Source organism: Pinus tabuliformis, chromosome 1_2 (genome assembly GCF_031772625.1).
Source record: "Pinus tabuliformis cultivar Carrire ecotype Pingquan chromosome 1_2, CPIR1, whole genome shotgun sequence".
Lineage (NCBI taxonomy): Eukaryota > Viridiplantae > Streptophyta > Pinopsida > Pinales > Pinaceae > Pinus > Pinus tabuliformis.
The window spans coordinates 1,312,195,707-1,312,215,508 of record NC_142298.1 but is presented as its reverse complement, the minus strand read 5'-3'; the positions used below and the strand labels follow the sequence as shown (position 1 = coordinate 1,312,215,508).

At 38.9% G+C, this 19,802-nt stretch overlaps 1 protein-coding gene across 1 annotated transcript in view; it reads right to left on the bottom strand.

Moving 5' to 3' along the window:
• The window catches only part of LOC149211035 (multisubstrate pseudouridine synthase 7-like), a 361,532-nt gene that overhangs the window by 265,423 nt on the left and 76,307 nt on the right, over window positions 1-19,802 (bottom strand). The window contains exons 8-12 of the mRNA XM_089396877.1: window positions 14,189-14,268; window positions 14,016-14,078; window positions 13,859-13,946; window positions 13,571-13,673; window positions 13,302-13,405 (exon numbers count right to left, since the gene is read on the bottom strand). Coding sequence (XP_089253003.1) covers window positions 13,302-13,405; window positions 13,571-13,673; window positions 13,859-13,946; window positions 14,016-14,078; window positions 14,189-14,268 — 438 coding nt within the window. The remainder of the gene's footprint in view (window positions 1-13,301; window positions 13,406-13,570; window positions 13,674-13,858; window positions 13,947-14,015; window positions 14,079-14,188; window positions 14,269-19,802) is intronic.

Genomic DNA, 19,802 nt, shown 5'->3' with positions numbered 1-19,802 from the left:
TAAGATCTCCAATACCCAGAAAGGGTTTGGGCAGACTCTAAACAGTTTAGGAGATATTAAAATAATTAATATTTTTAATGGAGTCCTTAAGTCTAAACTTGGGGAAAATAAAATATTAATGTGTATTAATATGAATCTGTGTTAGTATGGTCCAAAAGACATGGATCAAGCCAGATCTAATCTTAGCCATTGATTAGGGACTTAATCTCGACCGTTGAGATCTCAACAGGAAAAGTATAAGAGGAGACTTGAGGGGCACTTTGAGAACACACTGAGGGAGACCAATCAGTTCAATTTCTGGAGTGGGGTTTGCTGAGAAATTGAACCAGTGGTCTGGAGAGCAGTCAGGAGGCAGCAAGTATGGAACAGAGAGACGGGAGATCAGCGCAGAAGAGGCAGACGCAGAGCCAGAGGAAGCCACGCAAAGGTAGTAGAGACTGCGCAGAGCCAGAAGGGCCTGCGTCATCCATGCAGAGGCTGCAGGAGTGACGCAGAAGCCCAGAGAGGTTGTGCAAAGCCTCAGTAGGCTGACGCAAAGGGTTTCAGGCTATAGCAAAGGTCAATAGGGCCTATGCTAGGTTTAGAAAAGTGCTAGAATTTTGTCTATCTGTGTGTAAGCCAATTTGGCACCCTATTGTACAAGAAAATTGCTGAATAATAAAATCCTCCCTTGCTGCACCGGTTTTCCCACATTGGGTTTTTCCGGGGACATTAGTCCACAATAACTGTGTCAATGTGTGCATATGTTTGTTTTTGTATTACAGTGTGATATCTGCAGCAATATTTATTTTAATGTTTGTCGATTTAATTTCATGAATAACTTATGATGAAATAAGTAGGAAAAATAAATCAGTTGTTGCAATGATAGAATTTTCACAAGGTGGTCACGCTTGTTGGACTCCCTTGTAACCCCTGTGGGTACCCCTTCGAGTAGTAGCGCATTACACAAAACCGCGCATGGACTCTCTTCCACGTACCCTCTGGGTATATCGGAAGCCCCCTAGACTCACCTGAAACCTCGCCTTCGATAAGTCATCGGCCATCTTGCTGCTACAATACACTTAGAACAGCACTCGGGGAGATTACTCGCACGTACGATAGGGTAGTCGAGTAGTACAGCTAAGGGTACGGTTGATCCTCCTTAGTGCCTTGAAAGATTGGGTCAAGTACTATTGTTGGACCCTTATGTATATTGCGATATGTAGCACCTGACACTCCTTTGTGACCGTAGTTCCCTCGACTCTCTAAAGATTGCCCATTATCTTATTTGCAAGATCAAATCCACCAGTTGGGATTCTACCGCCGTCGTATGATTCAGATCTAGCAGTTGGTGTTCTGTCGATACCGCCACAATCAGATCCACCAGTTGGGGTTCTGTCGCTGCCGCCACAATTAGATCCACCAGTTGGGGTTCTATCGCCGCCACATCAATCAAATCCACCAGTTGGGGTTCTGCCGCCGTAGTCTAACTCACATTCAGCAGTTAGGGTTCCGCAGGCAGATCTGACCCTCTACACAGTAAGGCTTGTGGCTGCTATAGTCTGGGCCCGATTTTCGCATGACATTGGGCAGGATCAAGTTTTCTGGAAATTGGCCATTGCAGTATTGATCAGCGGGGAGTAAAACTTCGTTCGGAGTAGAAAAAAAAAATTTAAAAAAAAAAACAAACAAAAAACTCGCAGGTCAAGAGCATAACAGCAATGCTTCTCGTGAATCCAAGTGTCAGCCTCCCTTGGCCCCACTAGGTGTTCTAACGATTTGTTCTTCAGAAATATAAAGTGTTTGCAGGTTCCCCAACCCTTGACTCCAAGTTCACGAATTTTGGACTGTGTCTGGACTCTAATTATTTTTATGGTGTTCTAACTTCGCTAAGGTTGTAGTTTCTCATTTATCTTTCGAAATACATTTAGTCACTACTAAAGATTTATAGAATTTCAAAAAAAAATCAAGCAATTTTTACATGTATATTTTGTAAATATACTTTGTATAATACACTTGTAAATTATTTCATATTTCTAATCTTGGTTTTGCAGCTGGGGTTTTTTGGGGTTTGATATATTTTTAAAATTTTGTATATATTGGGGTTTTGGGTATTTTTATTTTCATTTATGTAGGTGAGATCAAGTGGAAAGTGCTAAATTAGAGCTAGATCTAGGCCCTTTAGGGTAAAATCTAGCCTCTAAAAATTTTGCAGGGCCAGCCACTGAAGATTCTGCAGTAAAATTGAAGATATGAAACAAATAAATTTTTCAAAGCAGGGGTTTCAAGTTTTGGGGCTCCCAGGCCCAGATCTTCCCTCTTCAAGCCTAGCGTCAGCCTCCCTTGGCCCTGCATCATCCATTTCTCCCTCTGCGTCAAGGTTTTAGGCCTCCCAAAGGCTAGCCGCAAGCCCTCAGGGACCTCAACCTCCCTTTCACACCCTATGTCAGGCCTTGCCATGAGCTCTTAAGGCCTTGACCTCCCTCCTAGATCTTGGATAGCAGCCTTTACGGCTGGTCGTGGGCTTTTAGGCCCCTATTTCGCTTTCGACCCCCTCCTTCAGCCCTCTACAACCTTCGCTCTCCCTTTTGGCCTCTTCGTTGACCTTTTCAACCATTCTTTAGCCTCATTCCCTAGCCGCTAGGCCTTCTCTAGCCCAACGCTAACCCTAATGGGCCTAGTGTTAGCCCTTCTTGGCCCTAATTTGCCCCCTGTCCATCTCTGAAATTTCTGGACTAAATATTGAACAAAACATCTTCAAGGCCTTAAGACTAGGGTTTGCTCTCTAAACCCTTATTTTCTCACGGTTTTGCTACAGCTGTAATAAATTTTCCATAACAGTGATTTGAGTGCCCTAAAATTCCATCTAAATAGTCCAAAGACACTAAAAATTTCATGGTAAAATTTTGCTATTTTTTTACTAGTTGGGCATTGAGTATTGAGCTCAGATTTATTTGTTTGTTGGCTGGAATATCTCTACATGATCAAAAAGATCAGATTTGATATAATCTGGAAAGAACACATTAAGAGGCATAAAATTGATTGATGTGATATCTAACATATTGTCTTAACATAAGTGTCTTGGGCATCAATCTTTTGGCATAAATCTCCAATTTATAGTGGTTGATATATCTGCATAAAAGTGTGATCAGATCTGATATCTTTTGAATACTACATTGTAAGAAAGCTAAAATTCACAATTTCATATTAGCAAAGTTGTTTTATCACTTGGCAATTGTTGGGCACTATTTGGCACACACTCTCACATTGGTAGTTCACTGTTTGCATAATTTCTCACTGCTGTAATAAGTGATTTCAGATCTGATATATCTCTGAGTAATTCATCATAAGAGGGTTAGTTAGCTTGTATTTTCACATGGCAAGTTTTCTAGCATTTCATTGGTTATAATTGGTTTCGGTGTTCACATGCTTGTTAATCTCTTGATTTAAAGTGATTTACTTGCTGTTGTCCTAAGAGTTTAATAATTATAAGATATAAGATCTCTCCTTGCTCATGCTCTATACTTGCTCTTGTTTCATGGTTTGTAGCAATGTTACTTGGGAGCGGGAGCGGAAGCGGGGAGCGGGAGCGGAAGCGGGAGCGGGAGCGACCATTTTCAGAAGCTCCCAGTTTGGGAGCGAATCCCGGAGCGATTTTTTAAAAATATATATATATTTTATATTTTTTAATTTTTGATACATATATGTCAACAAAAACATGTAGAATGATGAATTAGATATAAAAAACATAAAAAAGCATAGATTGAACCATATAACAACAATCATCTAGAAGTTATAATCTTCATCAACCACGTCCGCAAGTTAGTAACATAGTAACATACAACATATTGAGTCTCATGATTCATCAATCTTAAAGTTTCAAGCTTTCAAAATTCAATATATAACATTTATCATCATTGATCACCAAAGTTGTACTTGTAAGCTAAGTGTAACCATTACAACAAATAATATCTAACATGAAATGAAATGTTATAAAATGAAATGAAATGAAACAACTTTCAACTTTCATGAAGCATCATATTCATAATTCATTACTAATGAGTTATAATTGCCAACTTCAAACTTAAATTGTCATATATTGTTTAAAAAAATATCATAATAAATATGAAAGAGTCAATAGTTATAAAAGCTACTAGAAACTAGAAAAGAGAAGTAAATCTATTATCTATTTCTTATGCTTGGGCCTCTTGCCACCACGAGAAATGTCTAATTTTTTAGTCTTGTTGCAAAATCAGGATCTTTGTCATTAATATCACCCTCCAAGCATTAATATCCAGAGGTATCTTTGTCATTACCTTTGTATCTGTATAGGGATCTTTGTCATTAATATCACCCTCTAAGCATTAACATAAGATAGAAAAAGCATAGCATGTCAAGTCAAGATTTTGTTTGAATGATGCGTACATTTTTAGAAGGGTCATGATAGAGGAGTTCGACAACCAATGTCACTAACATCAAGGTACATAGAGGGATTGGTACTCTTGATTAAATATGAGTTCCATACCCTAATACATGACAAAATTCAATGGAAACATTGCAATCCCCCAATCCTGAAATCCTGAAAAACTGATAAGTCTGCTGGATTTTGAATGAAATCTAAAATTCTACTTTTTCCATATGAAATCCAATGAGGACGAAACCACTCTCAAACATCCTGAGTCATTTCATGGTAATGTTAAAAATTTAAGTAAAAGGATGAAAATGAAAATTAAAGAAAATGTCACTTTTACTTTAAGAATTTAACATTACCATGAATAGCATATCAATACTAGGGCCTAGACTTGATCATTAAGTTGCCCCACTCAAAAACTATTTGTTTCTTTCAAAAAAAATTGCATTTCGAACATTACTACAAAAAAAAAAATGCAAAAAAGGCAAAATGCTCCCGAAAAGGCAGGGAGCGAAATTTTTTTTAGGGAGCGCGCTCCTAAAATCGCTCCCTTTTCGGGAGCGATTTCGGGAGCGCGCTCCCGACCCGCTCCCGAGTCGCTCCCGCCCGGAGCGCGGATCGGGAGCGGGAGCGAGGGGGGGGGGGGCGCTCCCCGCAACACTGGTTTGTAGCAAATTGACTTAAGTGCACTAACACATTTGGTGTTGTGAGTTGATCCACAAGTTTCAAGTTCACATCTAATAAACACTCACTAAAGCACTCTTATCTTAAAATCTCTTGGTGTTACATATCTTAACTCTCTTTGGGCATATTAGTATCTTGAGAATTAATTCATATTGCTTCTTGATATCTAATTGTGTTGGCAAGTGATAAATTGACATTTGAATATTTTGTTCTAATTGTGTTCCATAAGCATTGAGGTAGCTCTTTCTTTCTTGAGTATCTTGCAATCCAATTCTTTAAAGAGCATTGCTAAAGGAATTGTTGGATAATTGCTAAACACGTTGATATATCTATCTTAAACGTTGATCATCTTGTTATCATTGCAGAAGTTTACCTTTGGGTTGTTTCAATATTGGCATTGAATAATTTGGCATTTTCTTGGTCATAAGATTGTTTCATAATTTATCATTAAGTATTCTTGTCATAAGAAGATAAGCATAACTTAAGTACTTAAGTGTTAAGCCAATCTTAAACCAAAACCTCACTTGTGTCCTTTGCATAAGCATTCTAGGCCTAGTTGCATTAATAATTTACCTTCAAGCATAAGCTTGGTTGATAGACTTCTAGGGCCACCCTTTCTCACCTAGCTTGAGGGATTCAGCACCTTTTTAGCGGTTAACACAGTGACCTTGCACTCGTCAAAGCCACAGTCTCTGTAGCACCAAAGGCACTAGGTGGTTGGAACACAGGGGGAGGTATCGTTAATCAAGCCTCTGTTTATTTCCCGTTGGCTTCCATCCCACAACCTACTCTAAAGACTGGTTTTCAAAACAGTTAAGAGGAAGATTCCATTTAGACTAGACATATAACTTAAAAGTGACCAAGATCCTTGCATTTCATCTAGATCTTAGGACCAGTGTTGCACGAAGCGCCCCCCCCCCCCCCCGGTTCCAAGCCCCGAAGCGCGTCCTGTACGGAAGCACCTAGGAAGCTTGGCCGGAAGCGCGCTTCCGAAATTCGGAAGCGCCGCTTCGGCTTTTTTAGCCGCTTCCTGGAAATTTGGAAGCGCTGGCGCTTCCGAAGCGCCGAAGCGCGCTTCGTACGGCGCTTCCCAGACGCTTCTGTACGCTTCGAGAAAAGCTTCCGGAAAAGCATTTAGAAAATCGTTTTTTTTTTCAATTTTTTTTTTAATTTTAGGTGAGTTTGCTTGTTGGGGGTGGGTCCACCTTGGGTTAGGGTGACAAATGAAAGCAAAAAAAAATATAAATATAGCAGATGCTCCCTCATGGTAATGTTAAATTCTTAAAGTAAAAGTGACATTCTCCTTTATTTTTCATTTTCATCCTTTTACTTAAATTTTTAACATTACCATGAAATGACTCAGAATGTTTGAGAGTGGTTCCAGCCTCATTGGACTTCATATGGAGAAAATAGAATTTCATATCCTATTCAAAATTTAGCAGACTTAACAGTTTTCAGTTATTCAGGATCAATGGGATTGTGGCATTTCATTAGATTATATCAAGTATGAAGGTATGCGATTAGCATTTAATCAAGAGCACCAAGCCCTATATGTACCCTGGTGTTGGTGGTGTTAATTTTTGAACTCCTTTGTCACGCGGCACGCCCTTAGCAAAAAATTACCTTTCAATCAAGTCAAAATCATCGATCAAACATGTTAAGCTTTTTCTACCATATTTTAAGTCTTGAATTAGGTAGTTTGATCAAAATTGGGCAATGTTGACTAATATCCCTAGACAATCGAGGTAGAGGCAAAGGCTAGACAAGAGGAGAAGAATCTAGATTCTAGATCATTAATGTACAATGGATGTTATATCTATCTTGATTTATGCAAAAATATGCATGTTTTCATGTCTTCTACAATTAATTTGGTATTTGGGATGTTTGTTTTGAGTATAAATGCAAAAAAATATAAAATATATATATATATAGCAGACGCTTCCGCGGACGCTTCGCTTCCTAGATTTTTGGAAAATGACGCTTCGGCATCCCCGCTTCCAAAAAACGCTTCCGCTTCGCTCCCGCTTCGTGCAACATTGCTTAGGACTTGCATCTCATATAGGTTAGTGAAGCATCTAAGAAGTGGTTGTCCATTTGGTTACTTGGACTTAAATTATAATAAGCAAGAATTCTAACTCCATAAGGCACTGGTCTCATATCTGAATCTAATCTAATCTTTGAGTCTCGCTAAATTTAACCAAGTAGCTAGGCCACTCAATCGTGTCTCTCAGGCTTGTTGGTTTCCAACTTGTCTTCCACCTTTACATTTCCATAAGGACTACCCCCTGTTGACCGCTGGAGTGGCACCTAATGATTGTATGAAGACTCCATGCCCAAGGATGATCCAGAGGACACTTGTACCATCAGATATCATCAGTTAACAAAGTTTTTTAACTCTACTTCTATCTTCTCATCATCTTTCTTGTACCCAGATTCCACACCCTACGAGGAATTGTAATAAGTGATACTAGTAATGATGAGTTTTGAGTCTGTAACAGGCCTAAGATGTTGGGACTCGATCAGCAAACGAGTACACCTAGGAGTGTTTTTTTTATCCGGTTAATTATCCCTTCTTTTCCAGAGGCGGTTAATTTTATGGGTTTTTTCACTCACTTTTTACCCCAAAGTCGGGGTGACGGTTTGAAGGTTGAGCACCTAACACATTTTAGTGTCAAGAGTGGATGTATATTACCATACTAGATCACACAAAAAATTTCGTGGAATTTGGTTAGGTCTAGGTAGTCATTTTTCAATTTTTTAGAATTCCCGCAGGTCAAAAATTGCAAATAAAATTGCATTTAAATTGTAATAAATGTAGTTTAGAGAATTTGTATGGGGTATGACTAATCAAAAGTACACCTCTCACCCTCAACTTTCTACTATGACACACTTTGAGGGATTAATAATGTGTTTTGGACCCTCAAAACCCATTTTTCCTAAGTTTAGTGGGAAATCTGGCAATTAATTAAGCCAAAAATTAAATAAATGAAGAAAAATAAATATCCACACATGCTAAATGTTGTTGAAATGAGTTGGAAAATTATGGGGGAGTTAAAGTGAAGTCCTAAGGTGATGTGGACTCCTAAAATCAAGGAAATGACATGTGCTCAAATAAAATCGAATTTCTGTCATTAAATGAAAAAGCTGCTTGAAAATTCGAATTTGTGAATTTAATGCACATTTGGGAGGATTTGGGAGAATATTTGGTGGAAATTTTTTTAGGAAATTGTCCCCACATGGGCTACCACCCATATACACTTGTCATTCCACTATAAAATTCGAATTTGGCACATAAGGGAAGAAGAAAATGATGTCCACTTGCCAGAATTCGATTTTTACACTTGGCATTGGAGCTCAACTCAATGATGTCCACTTGCCAGAATTCGATTTTTACATTATTATAGTGTGTGTTTCTTATTTCATCAAATAGCTACCAAAAACAAAGAGACAAGAACACAAGATGTTGGCATTCTGCCAGGGCCAAAACCTCTCCCTCTTGGAGAGGAAAACCTGCACAGAATTCGATTTTTACACTTGGCATTGGAGCTCATAATTCTTCGTTTCAAATCCCAAATGGGATCCATCTTCAGGATAATTCTTCTTATAGAGATTCCCATTGAGCAAATTCCTTATAAGGCACTAATTTTATGGTTTTTAATCATATTAATGATTGGCATTGTTATTTCAAGTTGCTCACTTCATATTTGCCCATAAATCCTTAAAAGTAATATGTTTTCACTATAACACTCTTCTAGAAACTCACATATTTTAACTTAACTTTTCATTAGGGACCACCCCCCTTAGCTAACCTAGGAAATAGCTCAAACGGAGAGAGTCGGGATTACTGTGACAGCCCCTTCTCTGAGTACCCTGCCACCAACAACACCTTGTGGGGTTGAAGGCTTTTCTCACTGACTTGTAGGTAGGTGTAGGTGGCAGGGTCAACACCCCCCATAGCTTGTTCCTGGGAGACAACTATAATAGAGTGGGCGGGGATCAAAGTGACAACCCCCACCCTGATTCATTGTCGGGGTGCTTGTACAATCTAAGCGATAACAGATACAAATACTTCTTTAGCACATTCCAGATCATAAAGCAATTACACTTCAAAAAGTTTCAACCATAAATGTAGTAGGGCAGTAGAGATCACAGTAAAACAATGATGCACAAGAGACACAAAAATTTATCCCGATTCCTAGGAAAAACCAAACCAAGGAAAAACCCAGCAAATATTTTCTTAGGAGAAATTGTCCAATTCAATCAATATGTACATCTCATTTTCTAGTCAAAATACCATTCCAATAACCAAACCAAATTCCAAGTCAAACCAATCAAGGCATTTTCTCACAAGTCAAATATGGTCAAGAGGCCAAAATTCGGCCTGCTACTGCTCCTAGTCAATTGAGGTCAAGGGGCTGAATTTCGGCCCTGTTGCTCAACAGAAGATTTGGTCAAACAGGACTGTTTGACCTGTAGTCAAAGGGAGTCAACACAAAAAGTCAATGCCCAGAAAATCAACCTAGAAATTCAATCAACTTCAGTCACAGATGCCAGAATTTTCGCTCCAAAGGACAGTCAAAGATTTGGTCAACACAGTCCAGAAATAATCAAAGTCAACTTTGGTCAAGTCTCGCTGGTCAAACTTCAGATTTCTTCCTCCTTTGTACGTGTGAACAAAAGATCAGATTTGCTTGAGAGAAGTTGAGTTGATGATGCCAAATGAGGAGGTCTCTTTGTCAATTTATATGTGTCTTATCAAGTGGGTTTTGACCAAGGGTCAAACCCCTTCTCTTGGTGGGGCCGACCTGTCCAGTTTGGAGCCTACATGAAGAATAAAATATCCATTTAATTCCTTTTGATTTTGTTGACTTAAATACTGACCACAGCTACAATATTTCAACATAAAATGGTTGATGCAGTTGGGATGTTATACTACAAACCTTGAATGACAATTCATGGAGTTTAATTAGCAAGGACAACACTACAAATTTATGATGTCGAAGTTTCCACTCTCAAGAAGATGCAAAGAACACACAAGAACCTCACTAACACTCAAAGCACAAACAAAGTAAAACCCATGAAAACAAATAAACTTCATTTCACCATGGAGACGTGCCCAACAAGAAAATCTTGTTTCCTCTTCTTTAATGACAAAGCTTTCCATGAGAGGGTCGCAATATTATAAGCATAATAAAACATAATAAAAGCTAGTTCATTAGTTAGCGACAAATGTGTCTTATTGAAAAGAAACATCCATTAGTAAAAAGGCACCCTGCTAGGTATTTATAATGGGAGCCCTCATTGTAATATTTGTTGAAGAAAAGTGTAACTAGGTTCAGTATTTGTAAATGTAATCTTGATCTTTGTACTTGTCAAGAAAAAGAAATATTATTTTTGCAAAATTATTAGAATGAGTTTCTTGCTCATTCCATAGGTCTAGGAAAATCAAAGAATCAAAGTCATGTTAAAGAGCTCTTCTTGAGCATGAATATGGATCAACCTAGTGAAAAGCACCCTCCTCCAAAGAAGAAGTCTGCAAGCAAAGCGAGGTAAAAGACAAACATGTCGACCTAAAAGAATTTGATTCACTCATGTCGGCTCAAAGAAATAGACACAACTCTTCATGGATACACATCGGCTTAATACGAAGGACTAACCACTATATATACCCAGTTAGGGTCAGCGTAAAAGGACAGGAATAATTCAGATTCTCTCTGTGATTTTCGGATGGTTTAGCAAGTGAAGGATCTCGGATATTGCGGATGGAGTACAGGGCACAGTATCTCGGACAAGGTACAGGATTACAGTATTTTGATTGAGCACATAAGTACAGTATTTCGATGGGTACAGTATCTCTGTGTTTTCGGATGATCATCATGATCACAGTCTCGGTATACTAGGACAGTCTTCGCATATCTATCATGATAAGGATCCTGGTGCAAGAAACTCGCAGCTATACACACAAGACATCATTCTCCAGATAAAGTCACAGTCTCGGCATGATTATGATCTCACTGTTATATACTCTCGGTATGCCAAAACACAGTCATAATCTCGGCACAGTGACAATTATGATGGAAGATCATAATGAAGACCTCGGGGAAGCGTTCACATATATATCTCACTATGGAAGACTCATAAACATGATGATCATCTCAATGAGAAGTGCAGTAATTATCTAAGAGAAGATGGAGATATGGTGCAGCAGTTATGTTCTCATTATTGTGATGAATATCTCAGTGAAGGTGCATGAATGATGACCTCGGTGAAGCAGAAGTGTTGATGATGATCTCAATTGTCATAAGAGGATTGGTGACTTGGTCTTGGAGTGGCCTAGTAGGTAGAGGGTTATGGTCTTGGTGTTCATCAATGGGAATCTCTATAAGAAGAATTATGTGCAGGTTTTCCTCTCCAAGAGGGAGAGGTTTTGGCCCTGGCAGAATGCCAACATCTTGTGTTCTTGTCTCTTTGTTTTTGGTAGCTATTTGATGAAATAAGAAACACACACTATAATAATGTAAAAGAGAATTTTGAGCTAATAAAAAAATTAAAACGCCACACAAATAGTTATCAAGACATGAAGAATCTAATCAACTCTAACTGCCCTAGATTCTTCAACAATATTCAGCATTCTTATTCATTCCATCAATCAATATATTTTTATTATAAATACTTATGTCTGTTGAAAAGTGTAACTAGGTTTGGTCTTCATAATGACAAGTAATTGTGATGATGTAATAAAAGGAAATAAGATTATTTTTGTAAGCCTTGCTTCATGGGTTTCACGAGCAAGTGATTCTATTTTAGATGGCTCCCATTGAGAGCCTTAGGATTTGTCATTAAAGTCAAAGAATTAATGTCATGTATGAAGAGCTATTCTTGAGCATATGTAAAATATATATGGGTCAATCTAGTGCCTGGAAAGTTCTCCAAGACAAGCACAGTTCTCTTGATTTGATGTCGGCCTGCAGTATGAAGAAAACAACTTATGTCAGCTCACCTAAAAAGTCACACATATTCGGATGGTAATGTTGGCTTAATATATGGTCGAACAACTATATATAGGAGGCTAGGCTCCTCGCAGAAACACAGTGAAGTTCGGACATCTCTCTGAGTTTTTTGGGTGAACAGTTGGGTGAAGAAGTTCAGATAAGGTATAGGATTGCAGAGGCATTTTCGTTGAAGGAGTTCGGATAAGAAGGAGACAGCAAGGTTATCTTTAGGGCTAATCACAGTCAACAGAATTAGGATAAGAAGGAGACAGATAGGTTCTCTGAATTCGGATGAATAGATACAGTGACAAGTTCGGATAGATTGCAGAAGTTTGGTAGATAAGAGTACAGGATTGGAGAGATAAATTGGGTGTTGTCTCACAGTCAAGGAGTTAAGGTTTACCTCTGAGATTCGAATGAACATTACAGTGACAAGTAAAAGAGTCAAGATCAGATAGCTTGCAATCACAAGTATTTCATTATAGGAATTCAGATTGCTGTGACAAGTATTTAGGTGACATTGCAGTGATGTAGCTCAGTACTATCACAGTATGAAGGAATCAATAAGGACTCAATGTCATCACAGAAATAAGATCTCTATGACATGTCAGTGTCAAGGTCTCGATGGTAACTATGTCTTGATGCTAAGAAGGTTGAAGCGGAAGAGGAGTCAAGAAGAAGAAAATAGCAAAACTAGTGTCTTGGTCTTGGAGTGGCTAATAGGTCAAGGGTCTTGGTCTTGATATTCGTCAATTGGAATCTCTATAAGAAGAATTTGTGCGGGTTTTCCTCTCAAAGAGTGAGAGGTTTTGGCCCTCGCTGATAGCCTACATGCTGTGTCTCTTTTCTATTTATCTTCTTGCATTGGTTACTGTTTGATAAAGAGGAACACTAAGAATATAACATAAAGAAGATCCTAACCTAATCATGTAAAAAGCATTCACAAGCAGTCAAGAGAAATCATCTAATACAAATGCCCTAGATTTCTCAACAATGTCTCCACACATACAAACAAGGACCGTTTGTTACATTAACGAGACCTACTAATTTGGGTGGTAAAAATAACCTTTCAAACACATTGATGAAACCATAAAGACGTACAATTACATAATGAATTTTAATGATAATACACAGACCAAGGGTGCATTCCTCAAAAATATGGTAGTTTCGGGTAAAAAAAACTCTTTATAGTGTACTTGAGCTATAACTTATGACTATCAATGGACGATACTTACTATTGACCTTTCAGCTACCAAATGGCGGGGTATCCGCCTCAAAGTACCATCAATATCCATGCTGCTCTTATAATATTCTCTCACCTCCCTGGTATCACTGCGCTGTATATTGCATGTGAAGGTTACAAATAAAATCAACAGTATGCACAAGAAGAACTTAAAATTTCCTATGAGTCTCCTATATTCAAGTGAAAATATGATTATCGTTTCCATAAACAATACAAATAAAAATTCAGATCACTAAATGTCAGAATTTCATTTAAGGATATCTCCATCTCGAGGATCAAGAATCAAATCTACCGCAGTTTTCCATTCCCCTCGAAGCAATGCTGCTCCAATAGCATGCGTTGGTACGGACCCACTTCCAAATCGCTGTCACAGATGAAGATTTAGCACTTCTGTAAATAAAAGCTTCATTGACTTACAAAGTAAACATGCCATGCAACTACGTATCCAAAATCACTGCATCATATCAATACAATCACAGTGAAGCCATGATAAAATAAATTTTGAAAGACACTGGTGGTAAAATTCAATTTTACCAAGTTCAGACAAACCTGCAAACCAAAATAATTGATGAAACCATTCTTTCCCAATCCATCTGCAGCATCCTTAATAATGTCTTGATTCTCTGCAATAACCCCACTGAAAAACAGTGCAAATGAGAATAACAACACATCAGATGAAAGTCTCTAAGGAGACAATTTGTATTACCGTAAGGTAATTGTAAACCGATTTCCTGAAAGTTGCCCAAGCACAAGTCCTTCTTTGACATAACTGCACAAATAGATAATGAATTCAGAATAAGCACATAAAAGTTCAAATCCTTAGTCGACCTGAAGATCATTGACATGTTAAGGAGAATGAAAACCGAAATCATAACCCACCAGAAATTTCCTACATTCATTCCAAATAATCTCTTGTTCAGCGCAGCTAATCTCGAAGCCTGCTGTTTGAAAATAGTTACCTGATTTAAACAGAGAGAAGACCTCAGCAAATCAACGTTTCATTAAAACTAAACAAAACAGACAGGACCATAATTCAGAAACATTAAATAAGGCCCATGTCACAATTGAAATTATCAATATGATTGAAAAACCATAGCAGTTATCCTGTGGCACTTCAAGTCTATATAGACATTATATTTAGTTCATAACAGTGTTGCGAACATCTCGATAACATCCCGATTTTATCTCGAAATCACGATTTTTTGGCCTAGCCGATGTTTGCCGATTTTTAAAAATATTTTTATGGTATCTTAATTTTGTTGATTTTTTACCGATATTTTCCTGATTTTTACGATTTTTTGGTTTTCCGGACCCTTGCCGATTTTATCCTGATGCCGATGTTCGCAACATTGGTTCATACAGAATGTAATGAACTTTAGTTAAAGGTAAATATTTGGGATTTGCATGATTGGTTGACCAGGATTTCTTATTTCTTCCTTATGATTTGCTTTCATGGTGATCAAACAATTTTGCACGGTGGCCATCTGATTAGAATGATTAATCTCCAGTGTTTTTAGTTCCTCAGCATGCTGTTCTTCTATGGCTAATAACCTATTCTGAATAGAGCTCATTTCTTCTTTATGATTTTCGTTTATGGAGCTTAGCTCTTCAACATGCTTGTCTTTAATAGCTATCCACCTGATGTGCACGGATCTCATTTCGCTAGAGCGATCAGCTATCAATTTCTCTTGATCAAGTCTCATGGTTTCCATCATTTGAGTTAACTCATTGATAAAATGCTTATCATTTTCTTTTTCATCATCAATATTAATTTGATCCTTCATCCCTGCCTTTCCACTATCAAGGATTCTTCTTGCAACGGCACAAGTGGATTCATCATGAGAACGGTCACAAGGTCTGCAATATGGCAAAGATTGATGTAGCACATTCTCTTGACACCTTTCTATGATATTTGGGTCTTTTGCAGGATCACTTTCATCCTTCTTCATAGTATTAGAGGCACAAGGCAAGCCCCCTTGATTTTCATATCTATTTTTAAAAGCATTGATGATGGCTTGTAAGGAGTCAAAAGAATCGTCAAGAAAATCACAAAACCAATTTCTAGCATCACCTTCCAAGGAAAGGACAAAGAGCTGCATCTTGATGTCTTCATGATTGTATGCAGTCAAATGAGCATATCTTTCCAAACAAGATCTGAACCTTTGGATGTGCTTTGTAGCAATGATTGCATCATTACCTGTGAAAGAAGGTAATTTATTAATAGCCATTTCTGGAATATCATGAGGAATGTTAGTAAAATGCAAAGGGGCGAACAAGTCATCCATGATGACTTGCTTAAGGGGAAAGGAACTAATGGATGTCAGAGAGAGAGATCCTTGTTCAAGAAAAACAAGAGATCCACAAGAAGCGAGCTTCTAGCAGAAATTCTTGCAAGAAATGAAAGAAGTTGAATCGCCACTTGAACATGAATCTGACTCCAAAATCCCGAAGGCAAAAACCGAAAAGTTAGTTAGGGAGAAGCAGGTGGATATCAAGGAAGGCTTCTGTCTGAGAAAATTTGAATGCTTACTAGAATGTAATTTGTTTAACTGAGCTCCGATAGTGGGGTTAACCAAGCTACCAGTAAGCTTTTGTAAATGGATTAATAAGTGGAGTCGCCACCCAAACAGGGAACTCAGCCCAATGTCCAGGTGCTAAGGTGCAAACAGAGAAATGAACAAGGTGATAAGAAGATTAGTGAGATATCAAAGCGCCAACAAATGTGGTGATGGATTAAGAAGATGAAAATGGATTAGAAGATTATGAAGATTAATAAATATGTCGTCAACGCCAAGGTCTAATAAAATGGTGCCCGGCAACGGCGCCATAAAATGTTGTCGCCCAGATTGTACAGGCACCACGACAACCGTTCAGGACGGGGGTTGTCACTCTAATCCCCACCCACTTTATTCTAGTTGTTTCCCAATAGCGAGCTATGGGGGCTAGTCCCTATGGAATGAGGTGAAGGAAAACAAGTTGGGAACCAACTTGTTTGGGAGACACGAATGAGTGGCCTGGTTACTTGGTTAAATTTAGCAAGATTAATGATTAGATTATATTTTAAGTATGAGACCAGTGCCTTAATGAAGTCACAACTCTTGCCTATGATAAATTAAGACCAAGTGACCAGATGGACACCCGTTGCTTGAATGATTAACTAACCTATATTATGTGCAAGTCCTAGGATCTATGTGAGATCTAGCTTGCATTAAAACTTACCTCCTAGCATAAGCTAGGTTGATAGAAATCTAGGGCAACCCTTCTCACCTAGCTTGACGGGCTTGGCAACTATTTGGTGGTTAACACATTGACCTTGCAGTCGTCAGCGCCACAGTCTTTGCAGCGCCAGAGGCATCGGGTGGTAGGAGCACAACAGAAGGCATCGTTAATCATGCCCTAGCCTGCTTCCTGTTGGCCTCCTTTCCACAACCTACCTTGGAGCCCAACTTCAAAATAGTTAAGGGGAGGACCATACTTAGACTAGGCATATAATTAAAATAAACAAGATCATTACATCTAACATAGATCCTAAGACTTGCACATCATATAGGTTATTTAATCATTCAAGCAGCGAGTGTCCATCTGGTCACTTGGTCTTAATTTATCATAGGCAAGAATTGTGACTCCATTAAGGCACTAGTCTCATACTTGAAATATAATCTAATCATTAATCTTGCTAAATTTAACCAAGTAACCAGGCCACTCATCAGTGTCTCCCAAACAAGTTGGTTCCCAACTTGTTTTCCTTCACCTCATTCCATAGGTACTACTACCCCCATAGCCTGATGTTGGGAAACAGCTAGAACGAAGTGGGCAGGATCAGCGTGACAGCCCCCGCCCTGAGCAGTTGTCGTGGTGCATGTACAATCCAAGTGACAACAGGAGGGTCCATCGCCCACCAGGGGTTGGGACAATCATGGCTTCTTAAATGATAAAGGAGGTTCATCTAGGGCTTGTAGGAATCAGGGTGATGGCCATGATGATGGAGTAGAGTTCATGTATTAGCTTTTTCCCATGTGCTAAATGTGTTTGTCCCGGCCATCTTTTGCATTTGCAGTACATTTTCCTGTTGAATGTGGCCAATTATGGTTTTACTTTTCTTTTTAGCTGAATCAACCTCTAGGTCATCATTCCAGGCCCGACCCAAGGTGAAGGCAAGGGGAACGGGAAAGCTAACCCTATGTGGACCCAGTGGAGGAATGTGGACCCAGGTGGGAGAAATGCTGAATGGGGTCATAATGAGTGGAACGGGAGTAATGTACATCGATGAGGGAATAGAACCACGCAACCAAAATCGGGGTTTCCCATGTAATACCATTCCTAAAGCCCAAGGGTCAGTAAAAGAGATCTCACAGGACTAGGGTCCAAGGTTAACATCCAAAAGAGGTCTAAAGGACAAGAGGTTAGACCCAGCCCATTCTTTCCACCGAATCCCCCCATTAATCCATGCCCCGAAGTGTCCATGATAAGCAAACTACAAAACTCAATTACCAAATGACAAGGCATACCTTTAGGTTCGAGAGGCCCACCTTCAAACATACGATCATGGAAGATGGGTGAGGGACCACATGGTTGGCTCAAATGGCGAAGAAATGGCACAACGAGCTAGTTGGTGGCTACAAGGGGTTGTTGGCTGTCGGTTGAAGACCATCTTGGAGAAAAAATTTCTCCTAGGGATATCACCCACAAAATGGCGGGTAACAGTACTAAAACATTAAAAAGTAATAGGATCGTTTTTAAGTGAGGGGATCAACATGAGAAAGGGGTCTAGTGGGGGCTTGATATCAACCATTGATCTCAGGGGCTGAGATTTAATCTTAGTGCTTGATCTCTAGGTTTAGGTTGCCTTCACTTATGAAAGACAAAAGGAAAGGAAAAGGGGATTTTTCATTCTCCTCTCAAGGAAAGGAGGAGAGTGTAGGGAGGCTGCTAGAGGAGCTCAATTCTGCTAAAGAAGGCAGCTAAAGGAGCTCGAGTCTGCTTGAAGGGAGGCTGCTACAACCATTATTTGCAAGAGAAAAACTACAACAAACAAGAGCTTGAATTCTAAGCAGTTTGCTAACACGCATTCCTAGACAGTCGAATTTCTATGCATACAAATCAAACTATGTAACACGTTTCTCGAGGCAGTTTCAAGAGCTTAGCAAGCCCAAAATTCGTGGGTATCCTCAGCAAGCACAACATGCAGAACTTGCAAGAATTCAAGCTCGAACTCTGAGGTTAGTCTCTTTTGAAATTTGCAAAATAGTCAGCGTGGAATTCAAGGCTTCTTCAATGAAAATCGCGAGGTTGCTTGTAGAGGGTTGAGGCTTTAAATTTCTGGGAAAGTTCTTCTCAGTCTGTCATGATTTTTGAGGCACTGGTTGGTACTAACAAGCACAAAAATATCTGTAAATCACAACTGAGTTAAAGGACTGTGTGTGGATCAAATTTCTATGCAATGTCAAACCCAAACAGTGACATCTACAAGCAAGGGAGATAAGTTGTATTTAATTTTTGTTGTGTAAATTTTTTCTTAAGAAGCAAATAAAAATCTCCTTGAACACCGGTTTTCCCCTTATGGGTTTTTCGAGGGTCAAGTTGACGAAAAATAAGTGTGTACAAGTGTGTTAAATTCATGTGTGTGCTTGCAAATATTTCTTATATCAACTGAAAGTTAAATCATATAGGTAGTTCATTGCATTTCAAATAAATTGCACTCAAAAGTTTTATATCAGACCTAGGAGTCTGTGTTAAAATCTGAAAGTTCTATGTAGAAACTTAAAATTTCTTTGCAAAAACTGGAAAGTTCTATGCAGAAAACTAAATGTACTTTGCAGAAAGTTGAATGTACTTTGCAGAAAGTTGAATGTACTTTGCAGAAAACAGAATGTTCTATGCTGGGACTTGAAATTACTTTGTGTTGATTTGGGGTAGCATTGGATGTGCTCTAGCCAGGAAATTTGGTGGAGAGGTTGGGGCACATGAGATCTCCAATACCCAGAAAGGGTTTGGGCAGATTCTAAACAGTTCAGGAGATATTAAAATAATTAATATTTTTAATGGAATCCCTAAGTCTAAACTTAGGGAAAATAAAATATTAATGTGTATTAATATGAATCTACGTTAGAATGGTCCAAAAGACATGGATCAAGCCAGATCTAATCTTAGTCGTTGATTAGGGACTTAATCTCAGTCGTTGATATGTCAACAAGAAAAGTATAAGAGGAGGCTTGAGGGTCACTTGGAGAACACACCAGAGTGGTCAGTCATTCTCTTCTCTAGAGCGGCATTTGCTAAGAGAGATAGAATCAGTGATCGGGAGAGCAGCTGAGGGGCATTGAGTACAGAGAGACAAAGAGGCAAAGATAGTGCCGGAGAGCAGCAGAGCAGCCAGAGAGAGAGACGCAGGAGCAACCAATGCTCACGCAAGGCCACGCAGAGGCAGCTAAGTGCTGCGCAGAGCACCAGAGGGGGCAGCATAGCTGACGCAGAGGCATAGAGAGCTGACGCA